This window comes from Callorhinus ursinus, unplaced genomic scaffold, assembly GCF_003265705.2.
Source record: "Callorhinus ursinus isolate GAN/ISIS: 27379988/994484 unplaced genomic scaffold, GSC_fseal_2.0 scaffold1, whole genome shotgun sequence".
Taxonomy (NCBI): Eukaryota; Metazoa; Chordata; class Mammalia; order Carnivora; family Otariidae; genus Callorhinus; species Callorhinus ursinus.
This window is the reverse complement of record NW_027397063.1, coordinates 83,717,588-83,740,746: the sequence shown is the minus strand read 5'-3', so window position 1 is coordinate 83,740,746 and position 23,159 is coordinate 83,717,588. Positions and strand designations below refer to the sequence as shown.

The window sequence follows — 23,159 nt, the reverse complement described above, 5'->3', positions numbered from 1 at the left end:
AGAGAGAAGCAGAGGGAGAAACAGGCTCCCCACTGAGCAGGGAGCCCGATGCGGGACTCGATCCTAGGACCCTGGGATCATGACCCGAGCTGAAGGCAGACGCTTAACCATCTGAGCCACCCAGGCGCCCTGCAGTTAAATTTTTTTTTTTTTTAAGATTTATTTATTTATTTAGAGAGAGTGAGAATGAGAGAGAGAGAGAGAGAGTACATGAGAGGGGGGAGGGTTAGAGGGAGAAGCAGGCTCCTCGCTGAGCAGGGAGCCTGATGTGGGACTCGATCCTGGGACTCCAGGATCATGACCTGAGCCGAAGGCAGTCGCTTAACCAACTGAGCCACCCAGGCGCCCTGCAGTTAAATTTTTTAATGACTGTAAACAGTCATAGTTCTTGTTTGTGTCTCACATCTTGTTCAGCAAAAAAAAAAAGGAATTCTTGACATTTGAAGTCATAGGCTAAAACCTGAAATAGATGAAATTTCTCAAGGCCTTTTTTTCATGGAGTTACTGGGCTCTTAGCAAACATTTTACTTCCGTTCTAAAAATCATGCATGTGACATTTTTCATCTGTCTATGGAAGAGTTCATGTGGTCTCTAGCTGAGCTTGCTTCTTACTTTCTCAAAAAAGAAATCTGACTATAGTTTGGAAGTATATGTTTATTTACTTTTGTTTTCAAATTATTTAATCTATGTATACATATATCTCTGTAGACCTACCTGTATGTAACACGAGGGTTTAATTAAAGGGGGTTCCAAATACGTCAGGTTTAAAGGTGTTCCCCCCCCCCACCGCAAAGTTTAATAGTTCAGTGATTTCTCAGTAAAGTCAAAGAGGAGGTTGGCTTGTTTGAGAAAATAATGTGGCCTCCCTGCCTCATAGATCCAGTGTTAGTTTGAACACGAAGAGAGCATTTTCACCATATTCTAAGAGGCTTATCATGTAAGTCTTGTGTGTTGATTAAAGGGTATCGATTAAAAAATCAAAAGAAACCTAGTACCCTTGAAGTTTAGGAAGAGAAGTTTGTTTTAACTAGGGAAGGGTTGTAATAAGATCAGGAGCTTCTCAAACACAAACAACAGTTGAGCAGAGGCAGTAAACTCACTGATTGGGAAGTATTTAGAAAAAGGGTAACTTCTCATAGCACTATTGTGAATGGATTTCATTTTGCTAGCTTTTGCACTCCTAAGTGCCTGTGGGTGCAGTGGTTTATTTCAGAAGGGAGAGGACCTTAGGGTTTCGAGGAACGTAGGGTTCCCGAAACTCAACTGTTCACAGTTGTGATGTTCACATCACTATATATTTCACAACTCCCTTTGAAAGGGTTTGATGACAGTGACAAGAGGAAGGGGGAACAAGCATGTTAAAGTCATTTGGCTACATTTGAAATCAAGGCCAGGAAGAAAACATTTTCTGGCTGTAAATCAGTTACTTGTCCTACATGCTTTAAAGCATTTTATACAAATGACTTTAACAGTTTTAGGGGTCATGCCTGGGGTTAAGAGACTGTTCGTCTGGTATATATTTCGGTGATTAAAAAGCAATACTTTATGGAGATGGTAGCATTTCTGTTCACAGTCTGTCCTGCGTTTATCCCATGAGCAAGGTTTGCCTCTTAGGTCAATATTGTCCAAAGTATATATGTGTTGATTTTATGGGTTACAGGAACATGAACTATTAAAAAAAATTGTACTCCATGTAATTGTAACAAACAAGAAAAAGCAAAAAGTTATGAGTAAAATGAGAAAGAATCACAAAGAGGGGCGCCTGGGTGGCTCAGTCGTTAAGCGTCTGCCTTCGGCTCAGGTCATGATCCCAGGGTCCTGGGATCGAGCCCCGCATCGGGGTCCCTGCTCGGCGGGGAGCCTGCTTCTCCCTCTCCCTCTCCCCCTGCTTATGTTCCCTCTCTCGCTGTGTCTCTCTCTGTCAAATAAATAAATAAAATCTTTAAAAATAAATAAATAAAAATAAATTAAAAAAAAGAAAGAATCACAAAGATCATTAACATTTTGATGAGTGATTATTGTGCTGTGCAGTGCTCTAAAGCACCTTTGCGTGTATTATTGAACTTAATCTTAAACCCTATTTGGTGAGGTAAGAATTGTTATTCTCATGTGCGCCTGTTGGGAACTGAGGCTCAGAAAGTCTTAACTGAATGGTCTAAAGTCACACAACCAGCATGAATAGTGAGCTAGGGACTGAAACCCAGGCAGAGGCCATGGTTTTGACGCCTGCTTATAGAGCCGAGTGCATTGACCCTCAGGTTTCACAGATAGTGCTCAGGCTAAGGCTGATATACTTGCCTGTGATTTTTTTTTTTTTTTTTTTTTTTTGGTAGGTGGGTCAAATCGAGTAAAAATATTTAGTAAATACCTAATGTCTTTTTTTTTTTAAAGATTTTTTTTATTTATTTATTTGAGAGACAGAATGAGAGAGAAAGCACATGAGATGGGGGGAGGGTCAGAGGGAGAAGCAGACTCCCTGCTGAGCAGGGAGCCCGATGTGGGACTTGATCCAGGGACTCCAGGATCATGACCTGAGCCGAAGGCAGTCGCTTAACCAACTGAGCCACCCAGGCGCCCTAAATACCTAATGTCTTGATGGCTACAGCCAAAATGCTGAAGCTGACGAGAAGGATGGATTTGGAAGATGATTTGGAAAGTGCCTTCAGTGGGTGGTGGAGGTATCAGTTTAAATCCTACTTCAAAATGGAATGGGGTCGTACAGTTACCCCCTCTCATGCTGTTGTCGTCTTCTGCTTTAATTGATTACCGGGTGTGTGAGCCTGTGAGCGACTGCTGTGGTTTTGTATGTGTTAGAGCTTATCAGATGGTTTAGCTGTCGTGGTATACTGTCCATGGAGTTGGAGTGAACTCTGGTCATAGGGAGTTTTACAGGAATATTAGCATCTTTTCTGCCCTGACCCTGTTTTTTTTCCCCTATACTTGAAGACCTGCTGATAGTCCTCTATACCCCACACTGGTCCTCTCCTGCAAAGTATTAGAACACTGAATTGTATCCTGAGGTGAAAGGTGCCTTATGCTGACAATGTAAATACGGCGCTGGGTGGAGGGATCTGTCTTCTTTTGCCAAGGAAAGTGTTGTGTTTTTCTTGGTTTTTGTTACAGCTGAACAATTTTAATTGCCGGCAGCACAACACACATTAGGAGAAAGCAAACAAACAACACAAGGCACTTGGAGCCAGGAAGTCGCATCCCAAACTAGAAACACAGCTTTGGATTGACATTGGGGCAGTGGGTTGCTAACTAGGGGAGCCAGGTACCAAACTGAAACCCAGTGACTGTGAGCTTCTTGCACTTCTAGGGAAACCATTTAATTATAGGATCATTGGAAGGGTGTTAGAAGCTGATTTTAATGTTATGATGATCGTTTCTTTGTAATTAAATATTAACTCAAACTATGTCTTAGGTAACTGAGTGTTGCCTTGCTATTCCTTGCTGTAGACATGTGATTAACATTTATTGAATTTAATACTTTGAAACTAACCTTGTTAATTGAATGCTTTACTTTGAAATAATCCAGGTAAATTTGACATGAGTCTTCCTAATTATGCCTAGTTTGAAAATTACGATCTATTTTTCCCCCCGCCTTATAACCTGAGACGCATACCAAATTCATTTGGAATATTTTAAAGGTTTCTTCTGTTTGAAATAATTGGTATGTTATAGTAACTTATCGAGAATGATAATTGACGTGAAAATGAAAATTATAAACCCAGTGTATAGGAGCTTTTTAAACCAGAGGAGATGGACATATTTAAACATTTATTTGTTTAATCATTTATTAATAATACATTCTTTTAAAGGCAAAAAAAAAAAAACCCAACCATTTTGCCCTACTTTGTTAGATGACTCTTAACGAAGCAGCCTTGGTTTATGGAACTTGAGGCTTTGGGAATCATTAAATATTTATAAAGATGCTCATAGTTTTGTTTTTTTGTTTGTTTGTTTTGGTTTTGTTTTTTTTTTTTTTAACCCTTGACTTATACAGCTGGAGAATTCTTTTTCATCCATGATTTCAACTCTTAGGCATGATGTACCAATTAATTGAAGAGAAAATAGTCAAAGTAATTCTCTCATTTTTGACAATAGATTAATTTTAAAAATGCCAATAATTATTTTGAATAATGTGTATGTCTTCAACGGTTAATATCTTACTCTTGTCTCTCATAGGACCTGCTGAAGTTCCCATGATGTCACCCAATGGCTCCATTCCTCCCATCCATGTGCCTCCAGGTTATATCTCACAGGTAAACCACTGGGCGGGTTTTTCCACTCACTATGGGCACTGTTGTTGTTCCAAGAGAATATATGCTGAGGCTTCAAAAATTTATTCCAAGATTAATTGAGTTAGGGTAATGTGAGTGTGGTCATCATTTTGGTAGTGCCACATGGTCCTTCCCAAGTCTTGACTCTTGACTTGCCAGAGAGCCAGAGGGAGAGAAGCACAGGAGCGCTATCAGGCAGCCTTCAGCCAAGGTGTGTTCACACTTGGTTGTGCCGTAGAGATTTCCTTCCATCTGTACCACAGTTTGCTGGGAAAAAAAAGAATTTGTAGACTTAACTGGTAAAAATACCAAAGGAGACATTGTTAAAGCAAATAGGGACGGCCCTTTATTATCGGAGTCCCATTTCTCTGTATTGTGGCTGCACCTGGGCTTGGTGAATTGCTGAGTATGTTGTGAGAACTTGGCTATTTGTACTTAAATTTCTCTGAAATTTGACTTTTTTCTTAAGAAAACAGCAGTAGCAATTAAAAAAGTAAAAGCAATTTCAGAGGTACACTGGAAGGATTAAAAAAAAGTGTTAAAGGATAAACTAGACAAGGTTTACTGTGTTCAGGGTGCCTGGAATGTGGATGTCTGTATGTTACTTTCATTGTGTCCTGTGCCCAGTGCAGGATGAGCACTCCCTGCCCCTCTCCCTGGACAGCTTCCTTTCCAAGTGCTTAATTGGCTATTTTTTTTTTTCCTCTCTGCCCATTTTGTTCTTTTGTTGTGATTATAAGAGCATTCTATACTCCTTAGAAAAAAATCAGAAAAGACAGAATAGAGAAAAAAATATTTATAGTTTTACTACCCACAGAAGATAATCATTGCATTAACATTTTTTGGATTATCCTTCTGGAGTTTTTTCCTTTCTATTATTTCTCCGTCCCTCTGTCTGCTTTTGAAGTGGTTTAAAAATCTATAATTTTCAGTTTTTAATGATTTTGCTAGGGTGAAAAAAAATTGGCAGCTGCATAGGAAAATTGCTAAAGTGCAGGCAGGAATCAAAGATTTATCCTCCTGTGATGTTAGAACTTAGCCATTTCTTCACTGTCTGAGCCATAGTGCAGCCACTATAATTTCATTTTTTCCATCCCTACTTTTACGTGAGCCAATTTGACATCTTTTTTTTTTTTTTTTGAGTAGTCAAAATGTTGGCCAGTTTCCCCAGTGTTGCAAATAAACGACTTGTTTTACACAAGTCTTTGTAAATAAGAATCACTGGGAGGAGAAAGGGTGTAGAGCAGGCCTTTCCAGCCAGGACACGTGATGATGGATTATGTTCACGTCACCAGTCAATTAACAGAAAAAAACAAGAAATGTAGAATTCCATTATGTCTCCTGCTCATTTATTTTGAGGAAGTGTTTCATTCCATTGAACCGAGTACAGTTCTCACAATTGTGATAGCAGAAATAGCACCTCCTTTTATACTAATGGCCCATTTAAGGAATAGCAGTTAGAAGGTTGGGACATTCCAGTGAAGAGAAGCTGCAGTGGGCTTTTTCTTGCTGGCGGTGGTGCTGGGATTGCACTAATCGCAAAATATTTCTTGGGAGTCCTAGGAAAAATAGAGAAGCTTATACTGGAGTATATTTCTGATTCTATAAAAACTTCTATAGAAAATCCAAGTAGGAGGATTAATAGCAGAGCTGTAAACTCACTTTTGTAAAACCGATGATGGAAACATAGTGAAGTACTTTCTCAACTGAGAATTGTGGCAGAAAATACTAGAGGATATTGGAAGAAGAGTAGAATTGGAATAATTTGGATTCTGAGTGGAGAAAAGAGAAAAAAAGCCATCTGGAAGGCATGAATTCAACTTCATTTAGATGGGCTCCTGAATCGGAGGATGGGCCCAGAGTTAAATGACCTTCAGTGCTAAAGGTAGCACTGTTCTCTTTAATGATATCCGACGGTGAAATGTCTGAGTAAAACAGATTATTAATATGGAAGAAAATTGAGAAACTGGTAGAATGCTTGTACAACATCTTTTTAAAGCTCATGGCATGTATCCTTCAAAGAAACGAGGAGGGTAGAACCAAGTGCAGAATGTCTTAGGAGACCTCTTGTCACCAAGAGATCTAAGAAGCAAAGTACATTTTGTCATGTAGTTGTGGGAAGAGTCACACACACACACAAATTCTCCTCCCAGCTGGATGTATTTGAGAAGTGCCCAACGCTAGTCTGTCCCTATGCATATCAATTCTGCATTGTATCCCCACAGTTCTTTCCCTCAAATACATGTGACTCCCTCGTTCAGATCTAGAGTTGGGTGTACATTGCATCGAAGCAGAGTTCAAGTTCTCTAGTGTGGTGGATGGATTTTTAATAGTTAACTTTGCTCTCTTTTCAAGGGTCACCTTTTCCTGTTGGCCTACATTGTTACCACCTTAAGCTTCTGTCCCTTGGATATATCTGGCCTTCTCTCAACTACGTACTTTTTGTGCCCATTATTTCCCTCTTCTTTGTCTAACAGTGCATTCTTCTCATTCAGATGGCCCTCCTCAGTGTGACCCTTTCAGGAACCTCCAACACAGAAATGGTGGTTCTGTTTTTTTCAGCATCTTTGGTGCTTTGTCTCCATCTCCAGCATGAGGTACAATACAATTTTATAACCATCCTCAAGAACTCTTAGTGCCTCGTTGGTATTATATCTGAGAATCTAGAATACTCCCTGGTGCATAATAGTAGGTACTTGATAAATTTTTTTAAATGTAAGTGACGGGCCAAGCTGAAATAAAGTGAATATAGCATAGATTTGCTTCGAAGATTTGGAGCTTCAAGTGGAGAACAAAATACCTGACAGCTGGAAAAGTAGTAATACCAGAGGGATGTGTATCTAACAAGAGTGAAATTCTCTGAATGTGGATTTAAGAGAGAGGAATGCCAAGACAGTGCAGAAGAGGAAAGAATTAGTCTCTTCAGCAAATGGTGCAGGACAACAGGATATACAAATGCAGAAGAAATGAAGTTGGACCTCTACTCCATACCAGTATACAAAAATTAACTCAAAATGGGGTATAGACATAGGGTAAGAGCTAAAACTATATAACTAGAAATAAAATTTCATAACCTTGGACTAGGCAGTTGATTCTTACATGTGACACTAAAGGCATGAGCAGCAAAAGAAAAAAAATAGGTAAATTTAATGTCATCCAAATTAAAATTTTATGTGCTTCAATCAAAACTTTTTGACACCATCAACAAAGTGAAAAGGGAATTGAAAGAATGGGAGAAAATATATGCAGGTCATACATTTCAGAAGGGACTAGTATCTAGAATATATAAAGAAATCTTAAAACTCAAGAATAGAAAGACAACCCATTTTAAAAACGGGCAAAGGATCAGAATAGACATTTGTACAAAGAAGATGTGTAAATTGCCAATTAGCACATGAAAAGATGCTGAACATTGGTAACCATCAGGAAAATGCAAATCAAAACCACAATGAAATACACTTAACACATGCTAGGATGGCTGTAGTTAAAAAAATCGATAATAACAAGTGTTGGCAAGGATGTGGAAAAATTGGAACTGTTATATACTGCATGTGGTGATATAAAATGGTACAGCTGCTTTGGAAAACAAAGCACTTGCCTAAATAGTTTAACAGAGTTACCACATGACTTAGCTATTCCACTCCTAGGCCTACAGTCAGGAGGAAGGAAAACATACATTAAAGCACAAAAACTCTGAGGTGTTCATAACGGGATTATTCATAATAGCCCCCAAATGGAAACAACCTGAATGTCCATCGGCCTTATGAATGAATAAACATGATGTGATATATGCATACAGTGGAATATTATTCAGCCATAAGAAGGAAGTACTGATTAATGCTCAAATGTGGATGAACCTGGAAAATACTATGCAAAGTGAAGGAGGCCAGACACAGTATCATCCCATTTATTTATAATGTCAGACAGGGGCAAATCCACAGACACTGAAAATAGATTAGTTGTTGCCAGGGCTGGGGGAGTGAGTATTAGGGAGTGACTGCTAATGGGTATGGTACTTCCTTGGGGGTGATGAAACTGTTCTGGAAATTAAAACAGTGGTGCTGCTCATTCAATTCTGTGAATATACCAGAAACCACTGAATGAAATACTTTTAAAAGATAGATTTTATGGTATGTAAATTAATATCTCCGTAAAGCTTTTATAAAAGAGAGGGAGAGGGGAAGATGGTCCTAATTCTTTATTATGGGCCAGCCTGTGGTGGTGAGGCTGGTGATGGTGGTAGTAACTACTGTGTATGGTGTGCACTGTGCTAAATGCTCGCTTTACTTCTCTAACTTTACATGTGAGGAAGCTGAGGTCCCGAGTAGAAGCAGGACTGCAACCTAGGCATTTCTGAGTTCATGGCCTGTTTCCCGCTGTGGTGTGATTTAGGAGTCCGCATCGGAGCCTGCCTTGATGTATATATTTGCTTTATGTTACATTACCTTCTGCCAGTGCAGTGTGGATTGTGCCTGCTTGTGCATTTCCAGTGCTAAAATACCAGCCGCTCAGATACAAGATGGTCCGTGATTGGAAGAAAGCTGAAGAGGGAGGCGGGTGAATGATTCAAGATGTTATATTAGTAACTCTAATCTGAGTCAATGGAGAAATTCTTGATTATAGCATTCATGACATAATTTAGTAGCTGAAAGTGCTTTAAAGATAAGTTGATCAGATTGATCAAATAAAACGTCAGTAATGAACAGATCATCTTATAGAAAGATAAACATCTAGCATTAAAGACAGCTCTGCTCTGCACAATCTGGGTTTTTTTGGTGTGTGTGTGTGTGTGTGTGTGTGTGTGTGTGTGTGTGTGTTTTAGGAGGGGGGTATGTTGAAGAGGACTAAACTCATGAACCTAAAGATAGTGTGGATTTGGGATAGGACAGGAGAGCCATGGAGTCTTGTCATTTCAACTCTGTAGTCTCTGATATTGTAGGTTTTTATGTGTTAACGGTATGTGTGTATTTTGTGCTTTACTTTTTGATGAGAGGCTGAGAGAGGTCTGAGGAAAAAGTAACCTGACTTTTTCAACTTAAGAGAAAGTAGAGGCTAAGTTTTTTTTTTTTTTTCAACTCTAAGAAAGTAGACTTAGATAAGAGAGCATTTAGTCCTGTAACTCTCATCGGCATTATTGCCATTCGGGAAAAACAATTGTGAATGTGATTAGGGTTGAAACTTGGGGTAAGGGCGAGTACTATAGCCTGGAAGAATATGGATATTACTTGAAGAGGCCTACCTTCAAATTCCACCAAATCTCACCATGGCTACTTTCCGTGTAACTTTGACAAATTATTTTCGGCACATATACGAATGCCTACGTGATACGGTAGAGGTAAGGATTAAGAAAAATGTTATATGAGGTATGTAGTCCACAGTGGGCATTCAGGAAGTGGTAGATATTATTTTGAGGACTGCTAGAACAATTTCAATGAAACTCTGGCAGACTTTGCCTTCCTAAAAATACATACTGAGATTGCACAGTATGAAGCAAATTTTTCCTTTCACTGTATACTGGCCATGGTGTTCCTCAGTGTTTTTAACCTCATCATTAACTTTATGAATAATTTCTATGTAAAAATTTCTTAAGCAGATGCCTTGAGTTTAATTTTCCATGCTTCCATAGTAAATTTATGAAATATTTTTCAACTGTTACGGGAAAACATTATGTAGACCAAAAGATTTAAGCATATGAAAAGAAAAAGTGAAACATCCAAGTTAATGTTCTGTCATTTGGGAAAACACTCTTTTTTCAGGTTAACTGATGTAACTTCAACACTTCATATAGTCAAAGTAAGTGTTTTTGTTGTTATAGCACAAGTACACACTTTACTTCATTTCATTGTTTTGGGGATTCGTTAGTGGGTCGGTACCTGTTGAAATTGTATATATTTCATTTCCCTTGACCAGGGAGAGGCAAGAAATGTGTTGAAAAATGCATTTAAATTTTGGTTGGTCATTCTCCGGTGGGGATTGTTTCAAGAGTTGGCCAGAAATCAGAGCCCCTGTGAAGAAATCATGGGGTCTGTTAGGTGGAAACCATGGAATGCTTTTCCCCATTTTGCTCAGCCAGGCCAGCTGAGAGCTATAAATATTAGCCCCAACAACTTCCCTTCAATAATTATAACTGGGGATTAAACCAGGGTTCCACCTTCAATACTGTGAAAATGATGAGCAGAAAGCAGCATAGGGAATTGCCCTGAGCCCTGACAGTCTGAGAATCAGACCCATTTGGTAGCCACTAATAAGAGAATTGGAATCTCTTTCAAGACTTTAAGTCCTTTGGAAGAATAGATTTTTCTATGGGAAGTTAGGAAAATTTCCACAATGGACAGAGTATGTGCATGGCGGTTGGGGGCTTCTGTGGAAAAGAGCAGAGGACTTATATGTACATTCTGTTTTAATTCCATTATCAACAGATTCACAGCAACTTTCTTTTTCATTTTATGGCTTATTTTGCCTGAGGAATGAGTTACAGACAGGGTTGGCAATTCTGAATTAAAGAAATGTACCAGGGACGTTCCTTCCCTCAAAGCATTGTGTGAGTTTCTTCTTTCTGAGCCTTTTCTCTTGGATTTCTTTCCTGTCTCAGACCCTGACATTGTGGCATAATAGAACACAGGATTAACAGGAGGAAACATTGTGTCCAACTCCTTGTGTGATTTTAGGAATTGTTTTTTCAAATGTTTATATAAATTCTAGTTAGTTAACATGTAGTGTAATATTGGTTTCAGGAGTAGAATTTAGTGATTCATCACTTACATATTAGGGATATTTTTAAATTATTTATTTGGGTGTTCCACTTGTTTGTTTACTTGATAATTGTGGGTCTCCTTCCCTTTAGCATGTAAGTTTCACAAGTCCAGGGATCCTTTGTGTCCTGTGCATCACTGGATCTCCAGTTCCTTGAAAGGTGCCCAGCACATACCAGGCATTTACTGAAATTTGGCTGGCTGGCTATGTCATTTTCATCTTGTAGGGGAAGGAAGGGAAAGAAAAACATTTGAGGATCTCTGAGGTTCTTTTCTGATCTCAATTAGGTGATTTCACCTCTACTGTTCATCTTGTTCCTTAAAAAGGAGACCAAGTGAGAATATAAGTTTCCATAAGCAATACCACAACAGTGTGGTACTTAGTGTTTAGCATTCTTTTGACTAGAATGCTATCTTTTACTTCAATAGGAAAACGATAGTTGATTTTCACAAAAATAATACTGCGACGGGTGCCTGGGTGGCTCAGTCGGTTAAGTGCCTGACTCTTGATTTTAGCTCAGTTCATGATCTCAGGGTCGTGGGATCAAGCCCTGTGTCAGACTCTGCACTCAGCGTGGAGTCTGCTTAAGATTTTCTCTCCCCTTGCCCTTCCCCACTTCTCTCTCTCAAATAAATAAATAAATCTTTAAAAAAATAATGTTGAGACAGTGTCACATGTAGAAATGACTTCTGAATCAGTTAGTATTAAATTATACACGTAATACTGTATTTAACTTTATTGAACAATTTGTTTTTCTAAATTAGTAACCCATATGTGTCATATATAACAGCTTTTCTTGGAAAAATACCTTTGCTCAACTTGTTGGGTACAAAACTTTACCAAGGTTAGGTGGATTTTACATTCCTGCACACTCTTTGAAATCCATCTGGTTTATGAATTTGGACTTACATGATAGTACAGTTATTTTGCTCTGTGATAAATAGGATCTGAGTATCGTCAGCACGGATTCTTAATCCTTGTGCCATGGAGCCCATTGGCATACTGGTGAGGCATTTGTAAATGTAATACATAAAATTCATAGATACAATCTAGAATAATCTGTCTATGTTTCCATGGGCATGAGTGTGTCTGAGACGCTAGAGTGAAGAGATGTGGTTGGCTCTCTGTTGCGCATGGATCCACGGAGATTGCCTGAGCTAACAAACACTACCCACCTGCAGACTCCTGCAGTGATATCTTTATTAATATATTAAAGGCAGCTCAGTTTGGCACAGATTACACATTCAGACCTCTACTTAACTTTGTCTTCTGACAAATATCTGTTCCATAAGATAGCGTTTCCATTTAGTATGAAATACTCATTTGGTCCATGTTACTGATTGAAACTCTGTGGATATAACTGTTCTCACTTGTCCAGTGTGCTTATGTGCACATTGGGGAGGATTAGATTTGGTTTTTGATCTTCAAATGTGGTCCTTTTTAGTATTTAGGTTGGTGATGTACAATAAAATATGATAGAAAAGGCACAGCATTTCCAGAGTACTTGGGTATGAATCTTGACAAGCACTTCGCTGGCCTTAGGTTAGATTACTTAATTGCTCCTAAAAGTACTTCACCTTGAATCGAGGACTATGACATTGCCTATGTTAGACGTTAGAGGTTTGCTGAATATTATGCAAGTTCTGTGCCAAACACTTTATAAGCTATTAAAATGATATGCAAATCACAGGGCTTGTTACTGTCACCTTCATTGTTATACCAAATTAATCCATTTGCCATTTTGCCTTCAGCATCAGTGCCCAGTGCTGTATTTCTGCTTGGAGGAGTCCTCTTGGCTGTCAGCAGTGTCTTGAGACGCTTAGCTCTTTCCAAGCAGGGACCTCTGTCTCCCTGTGGGATTCTCAGGTTGTGGCAGCTGAGCCTGGTAAGATAGGGCTGGAGCCAGCTGAGGACCCATCCTTGGTTCTTCAGTCCCTAAGCTGTTTCTCAAACCTTGCTGGGCATCCTGTTTAATTTGGAAGGTCTTAGATAACTGCCAGTGTCCCCTCAACTATAACACTTATATGCTTTACCAAAGTTGATGGGTTAAAGAGATACTACAGACGATGTACCTGTTTCCATCCTCCTCTCTAGCTCTCAGCGGTTTTAGTTAAAAATCACTGCGTAGTTACCCAGAAAGAGCTAGGTGTGTTTAGTAAAGCACTAAATGTTGATTTTATTTATATGTGGCTTCGTTGTGTTTTTTCCAGGTTCAAGAGTTATGTAAGTGTGAGTAGCTTGGCTTATTTCTGTGTGTATAAAAGCGTTGGCATATATGAAGCCAACAGAGGAGCGATTACTGTTTATAAGGTTATCTCCTTATCTCCTTATACTGGTCATTGCCTCTGGAGCAAGCCTGTGTGTCAGAGTCATGCCCAGAAGCCCTGAAGACAAATGCCACATAACTGTGATCCCCAGAGAGGGAAAAATAAAACAAGACGAAATCAGAGAGGGAGACAAACCATAAGAGACCCTTAATCATAGGAAACAAACTGAGAGTTGCTGGAAGGGGGAGGGAGGTGGGGGAATGGGGTAACTGGGGGAGGGGCATTAAGGAAGGCACATGATGTCATGAGCCCTGGATATTATATAAGACTGATTTAATCACTGAACACTACCTCTGAAACTAATAATACATTATATGTTAATTAATTGAATTAAAATTTAAAGATCCTTAAAAAATTAAAAAAATAAACGTAAAAAAGTAATTGTGACCCCCCCCCCTGCTGCCAGCAACCTCAGATTTGTATCTGGATCCAGCCATTTTCTGCTTAGTCTATACATAGCCATTGCCTGGGGCTGGCATGTGGGTTAAGAATTAAGCACCAGTGGAAAACTTAAGGTTTCCAGATGTAAGGAGTGTGTAGGTACGAATGTTTGGGGAATTTTTGTTTGTTCATGTATCACCTTATCACTTAAAACCCTAGGTTTAGTTATTGATACAAGTTATTGATAAAGCAAATGAAATGGGTGGTTTATTTAACCATTGCCAAAAGCTGAGAAAAGTAATTGGAACTTTTGTTTCTTGATTCAGGGGAGGATATTTATTATCAATCTGTAGCTACTCTGCAGAATGATCTTATGCTATCATTGAAAGGGTTTTTAGAAGCAACCCAGAAACATCACCAATGATTTATTTTTCCTTTTGGCTACAAAACTAGCCATGCTGAGTGGCAAAAGGAGTTGGTCCTCAACCTGGAAGGTTTACTGTCTAAAACATTAATGATGATGGAACGTTGGAAAGAGCAAATAATATTTCATCAGTGTTAGCCATTACGGATAGGAAGAGTAGTGAAAATGAGAAGTAGTGTTTGATGTTTCCAACCACAGCTGTAATCATTACATTTGTAAAGACAGGAAGAAGTAAGTCAAGAGGTTTGGGAAATACATTCAATTCTGCCACCATTTCTAAGTCCAGTAACTTAACTTCAGCTATAAAATAGAATGACTGCTTGCTCCTATAACTCTTGGGTTGCTCTTTGAATATTCCTTTCTGCCACTTTTCACTTTCTTCCAGTGGGACTTGGGGGATGGTTGTGGGAGTTTCCTCCAGGATACCAAGAAGGGGACAGGCTGGGGGAAGGGTGGTCTTCAGGTTTCAAATCTCTGCCTTCCGTGAAGAACAGACCTGCTTTTACTCTTTTATGCTGTTCACTCTATTAGAAAATGCAGAGTGAAGAGTTAGTGCAAGAAGGAAATGTGGGAGCTAACGCATTTGTACTCCTGGGTGATAAGGAATAAAATTCCTCAGCTGCATTTGGGATTGAAGTAGAACTTGCATTGGAAATGTATATTTTTCCGTGTCTTTCTTTTGGTAAAATCACATTTAATATAAAATAAGAGGGTCAGGAATGACAAGTCTGGGTTTTGATTAAGTGAAATTTAAGAATAGGATGTACTTACCTGAATTAAGGGAGAATATTTGATAATGAATTTGTAAATAAGTCTTGGTGGACATCAAATCTAAGCAGAGAAACCCTTCCTTCCTTCCCTCCTCCCTTCTTCCCTCCCTCTTGCTCTTCCATTTATTTGTTCACTTGGCCAGCATTTATCAAAATCCTCCTGTGTGTCCAGGTTCCCTTGGGGGACTTGGAGTGGGTGCAAGAGAGATCTGTAACCTCTGCTACAGCACGGAGGTGCTGGGGGTGGGGGGGCAGGGGGCACCAGTCTGGCTGGGAGAAGCCTGGACTGTTGGCCTGCTCATTCCTCTGTCCACGCAAGTGTTTTGTATTGCCTGGCCTTGTTCACTGCTTGCGTGCTTAGTTTTAGTGGAGACTTCTTCCCTTCCTGGAATGGCCTGGGAGCCCATTTCAAGTATGTTGTCAGCAGTTAGGAACTGAGCTGGAGCCTGATGTTCACAGACTTATTTGGTCCCAGTTTCCCGTGTGCAGGCAGCCCAGTGAGTGTTCTTGCCACTGCAGCAAGCTGGCCGCCCGGCCTCACACGCTGCCTGAATGCGTGTGGGTTCGTGTGTGTCCATGCACATTCTGCTCTGCCCGCTTCCTGGATCATCCTTGGCCATCTGGAACGGCCTTTTAAAAATTTCTTTTTTGTTACCTACCATTTAAGCTCCTCTTTTGATTGTTGTCACTTGCAACCCGGAAGTAGAAGGGAGAGAGTTGTAGGAACTGAGGAGTTAATTAAAATTTCCAGTGGAGGGGTGCCCCCGATGGCTCCGGTCATGATCTCAGGGTCGTGAGGTAGAGCCTCGTGTCAGACTCCGAGCTCAGCAGGGAGTCTGCTGGAGATTCTCAGTCCTCTCTCTCTCTCTCAGATTTCCTGTGGAGCGTTTTATTTCAGTAAGGGGAACTACCTTCCTTCTGTTAGCTACGAGAAAGGACACTCAAAATATAAGTGTTATTAAGAGATCTGTTTTAGTTCTTGGGACTCAAAATTGTTCCCTCTCATTGCTCTCTGACCTTGGGCCAGTTCACGGAACTTTCCTGAGCTTCGTTCCTCTTAATCTCTAAAATGGGCATAACTGGATATACCTCACAGGATTGTTGCGAGGATTTAATGAGGTGTTAATCTAAATAGTAATGGCTAGGTAAGATTTTTCTTTCACATATCCATTACTGTTCTAGGACCTTAACATGTGTTGCCTTATTTCAGATGGTATTAAAGCAGAGCAGCAAGTAGTCAGTAAATACTGGTTTGTCATGAATCCTTTCACATCTCTTGATAACCCACCTATTCTGTTTCCTGTGGTTCATTATTTACGTATTTATTTCTCAGCATTCCTAACTTCTGTGTAATTCTCCGCATAATGAACACTTGGGAGTACAGACCAGAATGCGAATCGGGTTCTGCAGCTGAACTAGTTGTACATTTTACTCATGCCGTGCCTCGGTTTCTTCATGTGCAACAGGGATGCTACCATCCAACTGCGTAGGCATTACGGAAGGTAGGGGGGATAACCCAGGTCCAGCAGCTGGCAGACACAGGGGCTGGCTGTGCGTTTCTCTTCTCCCTCCCGGTGCTGTGTCCCTGACCACGCCCTCTCGCTCCCGCCCCCGGGTGATGTGTGCAAGTAGGACAGAGATTCTCCCTGTTGTGAACACCTTGTTTTCCAGCCTCTCATCCTTGTGTCTAGACCACCGATTAGCAAGAATACTAGGCACGTAGAAGTTTCTCAGTGAATGTTTATTGAGCAGAATAAATGACGTCGTCAAAAATCAAGCCAGCTCATGTTTGCCATCAGGCTCTGATAGGTGGGGTGTTAATTTGCTAGGGCTACTGTAACATCCGAGACTGGATGGCTTAAACAACAGAAATTATTTCCTCACAATTCTGGAGGCTACAAATTTGGTTTCTTCTAAGGCTTCCCTCCTTGGCTGGTAGGTGGCCATCTTCCCTCTTCCCTTGGCATTCTCACATGGTCTTCCCTCTGCGTGTCTGTCCTAATTTGCTCCTCTTAAGCAATCAGTCATATTGGATTAGGGCCCAGCCACAGAACCTCATTTTACCTTAGTTACCTCTTTAAAGTCCCTGTCTCCGAATAGTCACATGCTGAGCTACTGGGGAGTTAGGACTTCAATATATGAATTGGTGAAGGGGGCGAGGAGGGGGGGTGCACACAATTCAGCCCATAATGGGTGACTGTCTGAGAAACTAGTACAGTGATCTTTTCCAAGGGTCTGTGCTTCTCTGGAAAAGATATGTGAGTGACTGTAGAGTCACAGAGCTAGAAAGAAAATCTAGATGAAGAATAGTTGTGATTTTTGAAAAAACAATACTATGTTCTGATTTTTGAAGAGCACTTACCGGAAGTTAGTTTGATGTTTCTCATTTTATTATTCTTAGATGAATAAGAAGATTAGATGAATCCTACCTATTTTTTTTCTCACTTTTGAATATCCAGTGCTTAGTTCATAGTATGTGTTAGGAAATAATTGTTGAATTGAATGCAGGTGATTTGTCTGCCTCTGGACGTCGTCACAATTTTATTCATCCCAAAAGCAGACCAATCTCAGTGGTCACTTGTGAAGGCACATTTTATTGCCTCAGGATTTTTGGACCTGAACTCTTTCAAATGTCTGAATTCTTCTCTAGTAATATTTCTTTGTGAACCTTTTTTATTTTAAGATTTTATTTATTTGAGAGAGAGAGAGAGAGAGCACATGAGCAAGGGGGCAGGGAGGGTGGAGGGAGAGGGAGAAGCAGACTCCCTGATGAGTAGAGAGCCCGACATGGGGCTCCATCCCAGGACCCTGAGATCTTGACCTGAGCCAAGGCAGATGCTTAACTGACTTACCCCCAGGCACCCCTGTGAACCAAATTTTTAAACAAAGAGTCCTATTACCATGATTTCCTGTGTTACTTATTAGTTTGTGCATTTTTATTGCTCCTTGGACTTCTTATTCTTTGGGGGAACATAGGCAAATTTCCTTAGACGTAGATCGAAACTGCATTTGATAACTGTATTGCAGTTTGTGTTACGGAAGAACAATGAACGCAATAGCATATTTTTTTATTTTTGTTTCTGATTATTTCAGAATTAATATTTCATTTCTTTTTTTCTTTTTTTTTCTCATTAAACTTTTGTTTTAATGGGTCTCAAAATTCTGTGACAGATTTTTGGTCAAGTTGTTTCCATTAAAAAGTACTGATTTTAAAAACTAATAACTTAAAACTGCCACACACACACAAAAAAAACACGGTCCACAAAACATTCTCCTTTCCTTCTGAAGGTTTTACAATGCATTGTTATCATTAACCAGTCTTTTACTATTAAACTTAAATGGCCAATTGACACAAACAGTTCTTCCACCGTTCTTCCACCACTGATGAAGACTGGGGTGGCAGGTATTGGGGATAATATTCATTTAGCCTTCTGAGCTTTCTGGGCAGACTTGGTGACCTTGCCAGCTCCAGCTGCCTTCTTGTCCACCGCTTTGATGACACCCACAGCAACCGTCTGTCTCATGTCACGAACAGCAAAACGGCCTAGAGGAGGAGAGTCCGAGAAGCTCTCAACACACATAGGCTTGCCAGGAACCATATCAACAATGGCAGCATCACCAGATTTCAAGAACTTGGGACCATCTTCCAGCTTTTTTCCGGAACGACGATCTGTTTTCTCCTTCAGCTCAGCAAACTTGCAAGCAATGTGAGCCGTGTGACAATCCAGCACAGGTGCATATCCAGCACTGATTTGGCCTGGATGGTTCAGGATAATCACCTGAGCCGTGAAGCCAGCTGCTTCCATTGGTGGGTCATTTTTGCTGTCACCAGCCACATTGCCACGACGAACATCTTTGACAGATACGTTCTTGACATTGAAGCCCACATTGTCCCCCGGAAGAGCCTCACTCAAAGCTTCATGGTGCATTTCAACAGACTTTACTTCAGTTGTAACATTAACTGGAGCAAAGGTGACCACCTTTGCTTAAACCATCCCAGGTTTGAGAACACCAGTCTCGACTCGGCCCACAGGGACAGTACCAATACCACCAATTTTGTAGACGTCCTGGAGAGGCAGACGCAAGGGTTTGTCAGTTGGACGAGTTGGTGGCAGGATGCAATCCAGAGCTTCAAGCAGTGTGGTTCCACTGGCATTCCTTTCTTTACGGGTGACTTTCCATCCCTTGAACCAAGGCATGTTAGCACTTGGCTCCAGCATGTTGTCACCGTTCCAACCAGAAATTGGCACAAATGCTACTGTGTCGGGGTTGTAGCCAATTTTCTTAATGTAGGTGCTGACTTCCTTAACGATTTCCTCGTATCTCTTCTGGCTGTAGGGTGGCTCAGTGGAATCCATCTTGTTAACACCAACAATTAGTTGTTTTACACCCAGTGTGTAAGCCAGAAGGGCATGCTCACGGGTCTGCCCCATTCTTGGAGATACCGGCTTCAAATTCACCAACACCAGCAGCAACAATCAGGACAGCACAGTCAGCCTGAGATGTGCCTGTAATCCTGTTTTTGATAAAGTCTCTGTGTCCTGGGGCATCAGTGATGGTCACATAATACTTGCCGGTCTTGAATTTCCCCAGGGAGATATCAATGGTGATACCACGTTCACGTTCAGCTTTCAGTTTATCCAAGACCCAGGCATACTTGAAGGAGCCCTTTCCCATCTCAGCAGCCTCCTTCTCAAATTTTTCAATAGTTCTTTTGTCGATCCCACGACATTTGTAGATCAGATGACCAGTAGTGGTAGACTTGCCCGAATCTACGTGTCCAATGACGACGATGTTGATGTTGATGTTCCTTTCCCATTTTGGTTTAGGTTGAGCAGTGGTTTTCACGACACCTGTGTTCTGGCGGCAGACCCGTTGCGAAAAAGCTAATATTTCATTTCTTAAAATATTTTTGATGGTGAGGTAGGCCTTTACTGGTAAGGCAGTAGTTTTCTGAAAGGGTCCCATTACTCATGTACATGTAAATAGATGTCTTACACAAATACCACGGAATAATTTAAGATAATTAAAAATGGGGCTGTCAAACAATTTTCATATGTTCTGTAGGTAATTTGTGGTGTCAAAGAGCTACTTGGTTTTCTGACCAGAAACCTGTTTTTTTGTAAAGGGTAATTCATACATCAGATTTATTAATTTTTCCATTTAGTGGCAATACTCTTACAAAATATAATGGTAAAAAGCTAATATATTAGTTGTGTATCTCCTATATTTTTGTGTTTTTTTTCCCTAGTAGAATTCTTATCTTTGTTAGTGTTTTTTGTTCACCTCGTTTTTTAAGTGCTTTGTTTTAACAAGTCAGAAATTACGATGAAATGAAAGTAATTTCTTCTCGCTATAACTTCTCCTGTTTATAAGCCCAGAGTTCTTCATATTTAGTGAGGGTCCTGTTCTTGTTTTACTGCATTGGCTGGGTCTGTGTGGCTGGTTGACCACTGGAAGTTTTATAATAATGAAGATTGCAAGTTTCAAGAAAACAAAAGCCTTTGCTTCCGTGGACCTTCCAGTGTCTAGCACAGGATTGAATCGAAGGTTCCGTGAAAGAAGAACATCTGGAACATACCTTACTTTTTTCTAACTAGCCAATGGCAGAGTGGGGGAGAGAGAAGACACTATAGAATAATGCATGTTTTTATCAGATAGTAAGAAAAATCTGTATGGATACAAAAATTGTACGAAGTGCGCTACCAAATGTCCTTTTCTCACTCTGCATTTTAGATGATATAGAAGATGCTATCACGTGCATTAGAATTTCCGACGTCATAGTTTAGGCATCATTTCACATCTGCCTTCAATTGACAGCTGTGCCTTCATAAAGGACGTTAATGTGATTAGCTTGCCAAAACCCAGAAGAGATTACATTTATTAAAGAATGCATAAAAAGCCACATCTTGAGCTTTTGTAGGGAGTATGACTCAGAATCTTCATTTTAAGGAGTTAGTATTGTTTTCTTAATGAACTGTTAACATAGTGGTTAATTCTGAAACTATTATGTTAATTGGTTCATTAATAAACATAACAATTTTTGTTTTCTTAACATAAAGATGAATGGCTATTAATTCAAATGAGACCTATCTTGTACACTCACGTATAGACTAACAGTGATACACTTGACATTTTGTATCAAACGGTATTTTAAAAAAACAAAGCTTATTATAATTTTTTTATTAGAATGTTTTAGACATGATTAAGTCATTTTATTTTGGCCCATAATCAGCCTCCTGAGGTGTAATGAGAAATCCATTTCAATATACAAGCTTAATTTTCAGTGTTTTTTGGTGGTGATGGTGCTTTTAAAAATTTTTTTTAAGCAAGCTTCCTACCAGTGTGTGCCTGATTGTCTTAAATACTTCATTGAGCCAGATGGTCTCTTTGGCGTCTGGGTTTACTCTTAGGCCCTGACCCATCGGCCTCTTCTGCCTTTCCCTGCTCTTGTTTTCTGCACGCCTCAGCTTTCCCTCTTGATTATGGTATCTGTTGTATTATTTCTTATCTTGCATCTCAAACAAAAGCCTTTGTTTTGAGAGCAGGTTGCATGGAATTGGCCAGAGAGGCAGTAAACTTGTTACTGTACTTCCTTAGCTACCTTTCTTGGGGGTGTGGATAGAGTGTTGATGGGCTCCCTCTGCCCATAGCAGGTCCCCCATCCTAGTGTCTCCCTTCATAACACCCATTACATTGCCAGGACGTCTTGGGAGCAAAGGGGTCCATCTTGATTGGGTATTGAGTTTTTTATTGGTTGGAATCCCCTCATTTCGTCTGCATCCTTAGTCCCAGACTTAATGAACATTTGGTACGCCTCTGGCCTCTGAAGTTAATGTGCTTTTGTTTCCTAAAGTCCTTGTATTAACGCAACAGTCATGCTAAAGCAGGAATGGGTTGAAAGCCATCAGGCCGATCTGGAAAGCTCTGCCCTGTGAAGCACGTTTATGTTACTCAGAAATCTCTTCTTTCTGGAAAACCACTGAACCATTAGTTATATCATTCCTCAAATCAACTGAATCACACATTAAATCCACTTGCCTTGGATGAAGTCTTCAGAAGTCTTCTTCCAAGTCTTCTTGGAAAATTTTGAGACAAACGAGATTTATTATCAGGCTGTTGATCTCTCCAAAAAGTTTAGTGTAATCAGAATCAAATGGCTGATGAAAAGTTTATTTTCATAAATTTTAATTGTTAAACATTATTATTTCTAAAACTCATTTAAAAACTGGTAGAATTAGAGAACCAGAATTCAACATGCACTAATTTTTTTTTTTCCAGGACGAGAGAAAATTAAGGGAATAATTAAATACTATATATGTTCACAGGATGTTTCTTGATAATACATACGACACTCTTTCTTTCTGCTGTTTCCTTTAGGTGATTGAAGACAATACTGGAGTCCGCCGGGTGGTGGTCACACCCCAGTCTCCTGAGTGTTACCCCCCAAGCTACCCCTCAGCCATGTCTCCAACCCACCACCTACCCCCCTACCTGACTCACCACCCCCATTTTATTCATAACTCACACACGGCTTACTACCCACCTGTTACTGGACCTGGAGATATGCCGCCTCAGTTTTTTCCTCAGCACCATATTCCCCCTACAATATACGGCGAGCAAGGTGAGTGAAGTATTGCTGGCATTGGGAGCTGTGGAAACTGGTTACAACTCGGAAGTAGCTTAGGAGAACCAGAGAGCCCTTTGTTTCTCCTATAATGAGCCTGGTAGAAGGGGATCCACCTGCTGTAAAAAGCTCAAGAGAAATTCCTAGCTTCCTTTGTCTCAAAGTGTGTCTTGCAAAGATTCCTTTGTGAGTTTTCCAAGATTCTGCCACCTGTTCCACCCAGCGCACAAAGAGAAGGGAGTGAGATAGCCACTTCTTACTGTAGTAAGAAATAAGTGATGTATCATGTGTTCCTGTGTCCCATTCACATATTTTTATGTGATAGTGGCCTGAGGTGGCACTGTGACACATTGTTGCCTAGGCAACCGTATGGTCTAGCAGTAGAAGGAAAATTTAAGTGTTCTGTGCCCAATTTCCAGTGATAGAAGACTCTTAGGTCTCAGTAATCCTTCAGTTTCTCAGATGCTCTGTGCTGCAATCTTGGTAGAACTCAGAATCCCCTCGATATGGTCCTCCTGAAGCCTGTTTTTACTTTAACCAGTTTCACCGGTGGTTAGCCAAATACTCACCTTGACGTGAAAGAGTCCCAGACAT

The 23,159-nt window shown here is 40.2% G+C and overlaps 1 protein-coding gene across 9 annotated transcripts in view; it reads left to right on the top strand.

Moving 5' to 3' along the window:
- Positions 1-23,159, top strand: part of FNDC3B (fibronectin type III domain containing 3B) — a 343,320-nt gene that overhangs the window by 180,505 nt on the left and 139,656 nt on the right. For all 9 annotated transcript variants that reach the window (XM_073897214.1, XM_073897217.1, XM_073897186.1 and 6 more), the window contains 2 exons: positions 4,189-4,265; positions 22,319-22,562. In XM_073897214.1, the coding sequence (XP_073753315.1) occupies positions 4,189-4,265; positions 22,319-22,562 (321 nt within the window). The remainder of the gene's footprint in view (positions 1-4,188; positions 4,266-22,318; positions 22,563-23,159) is intronic.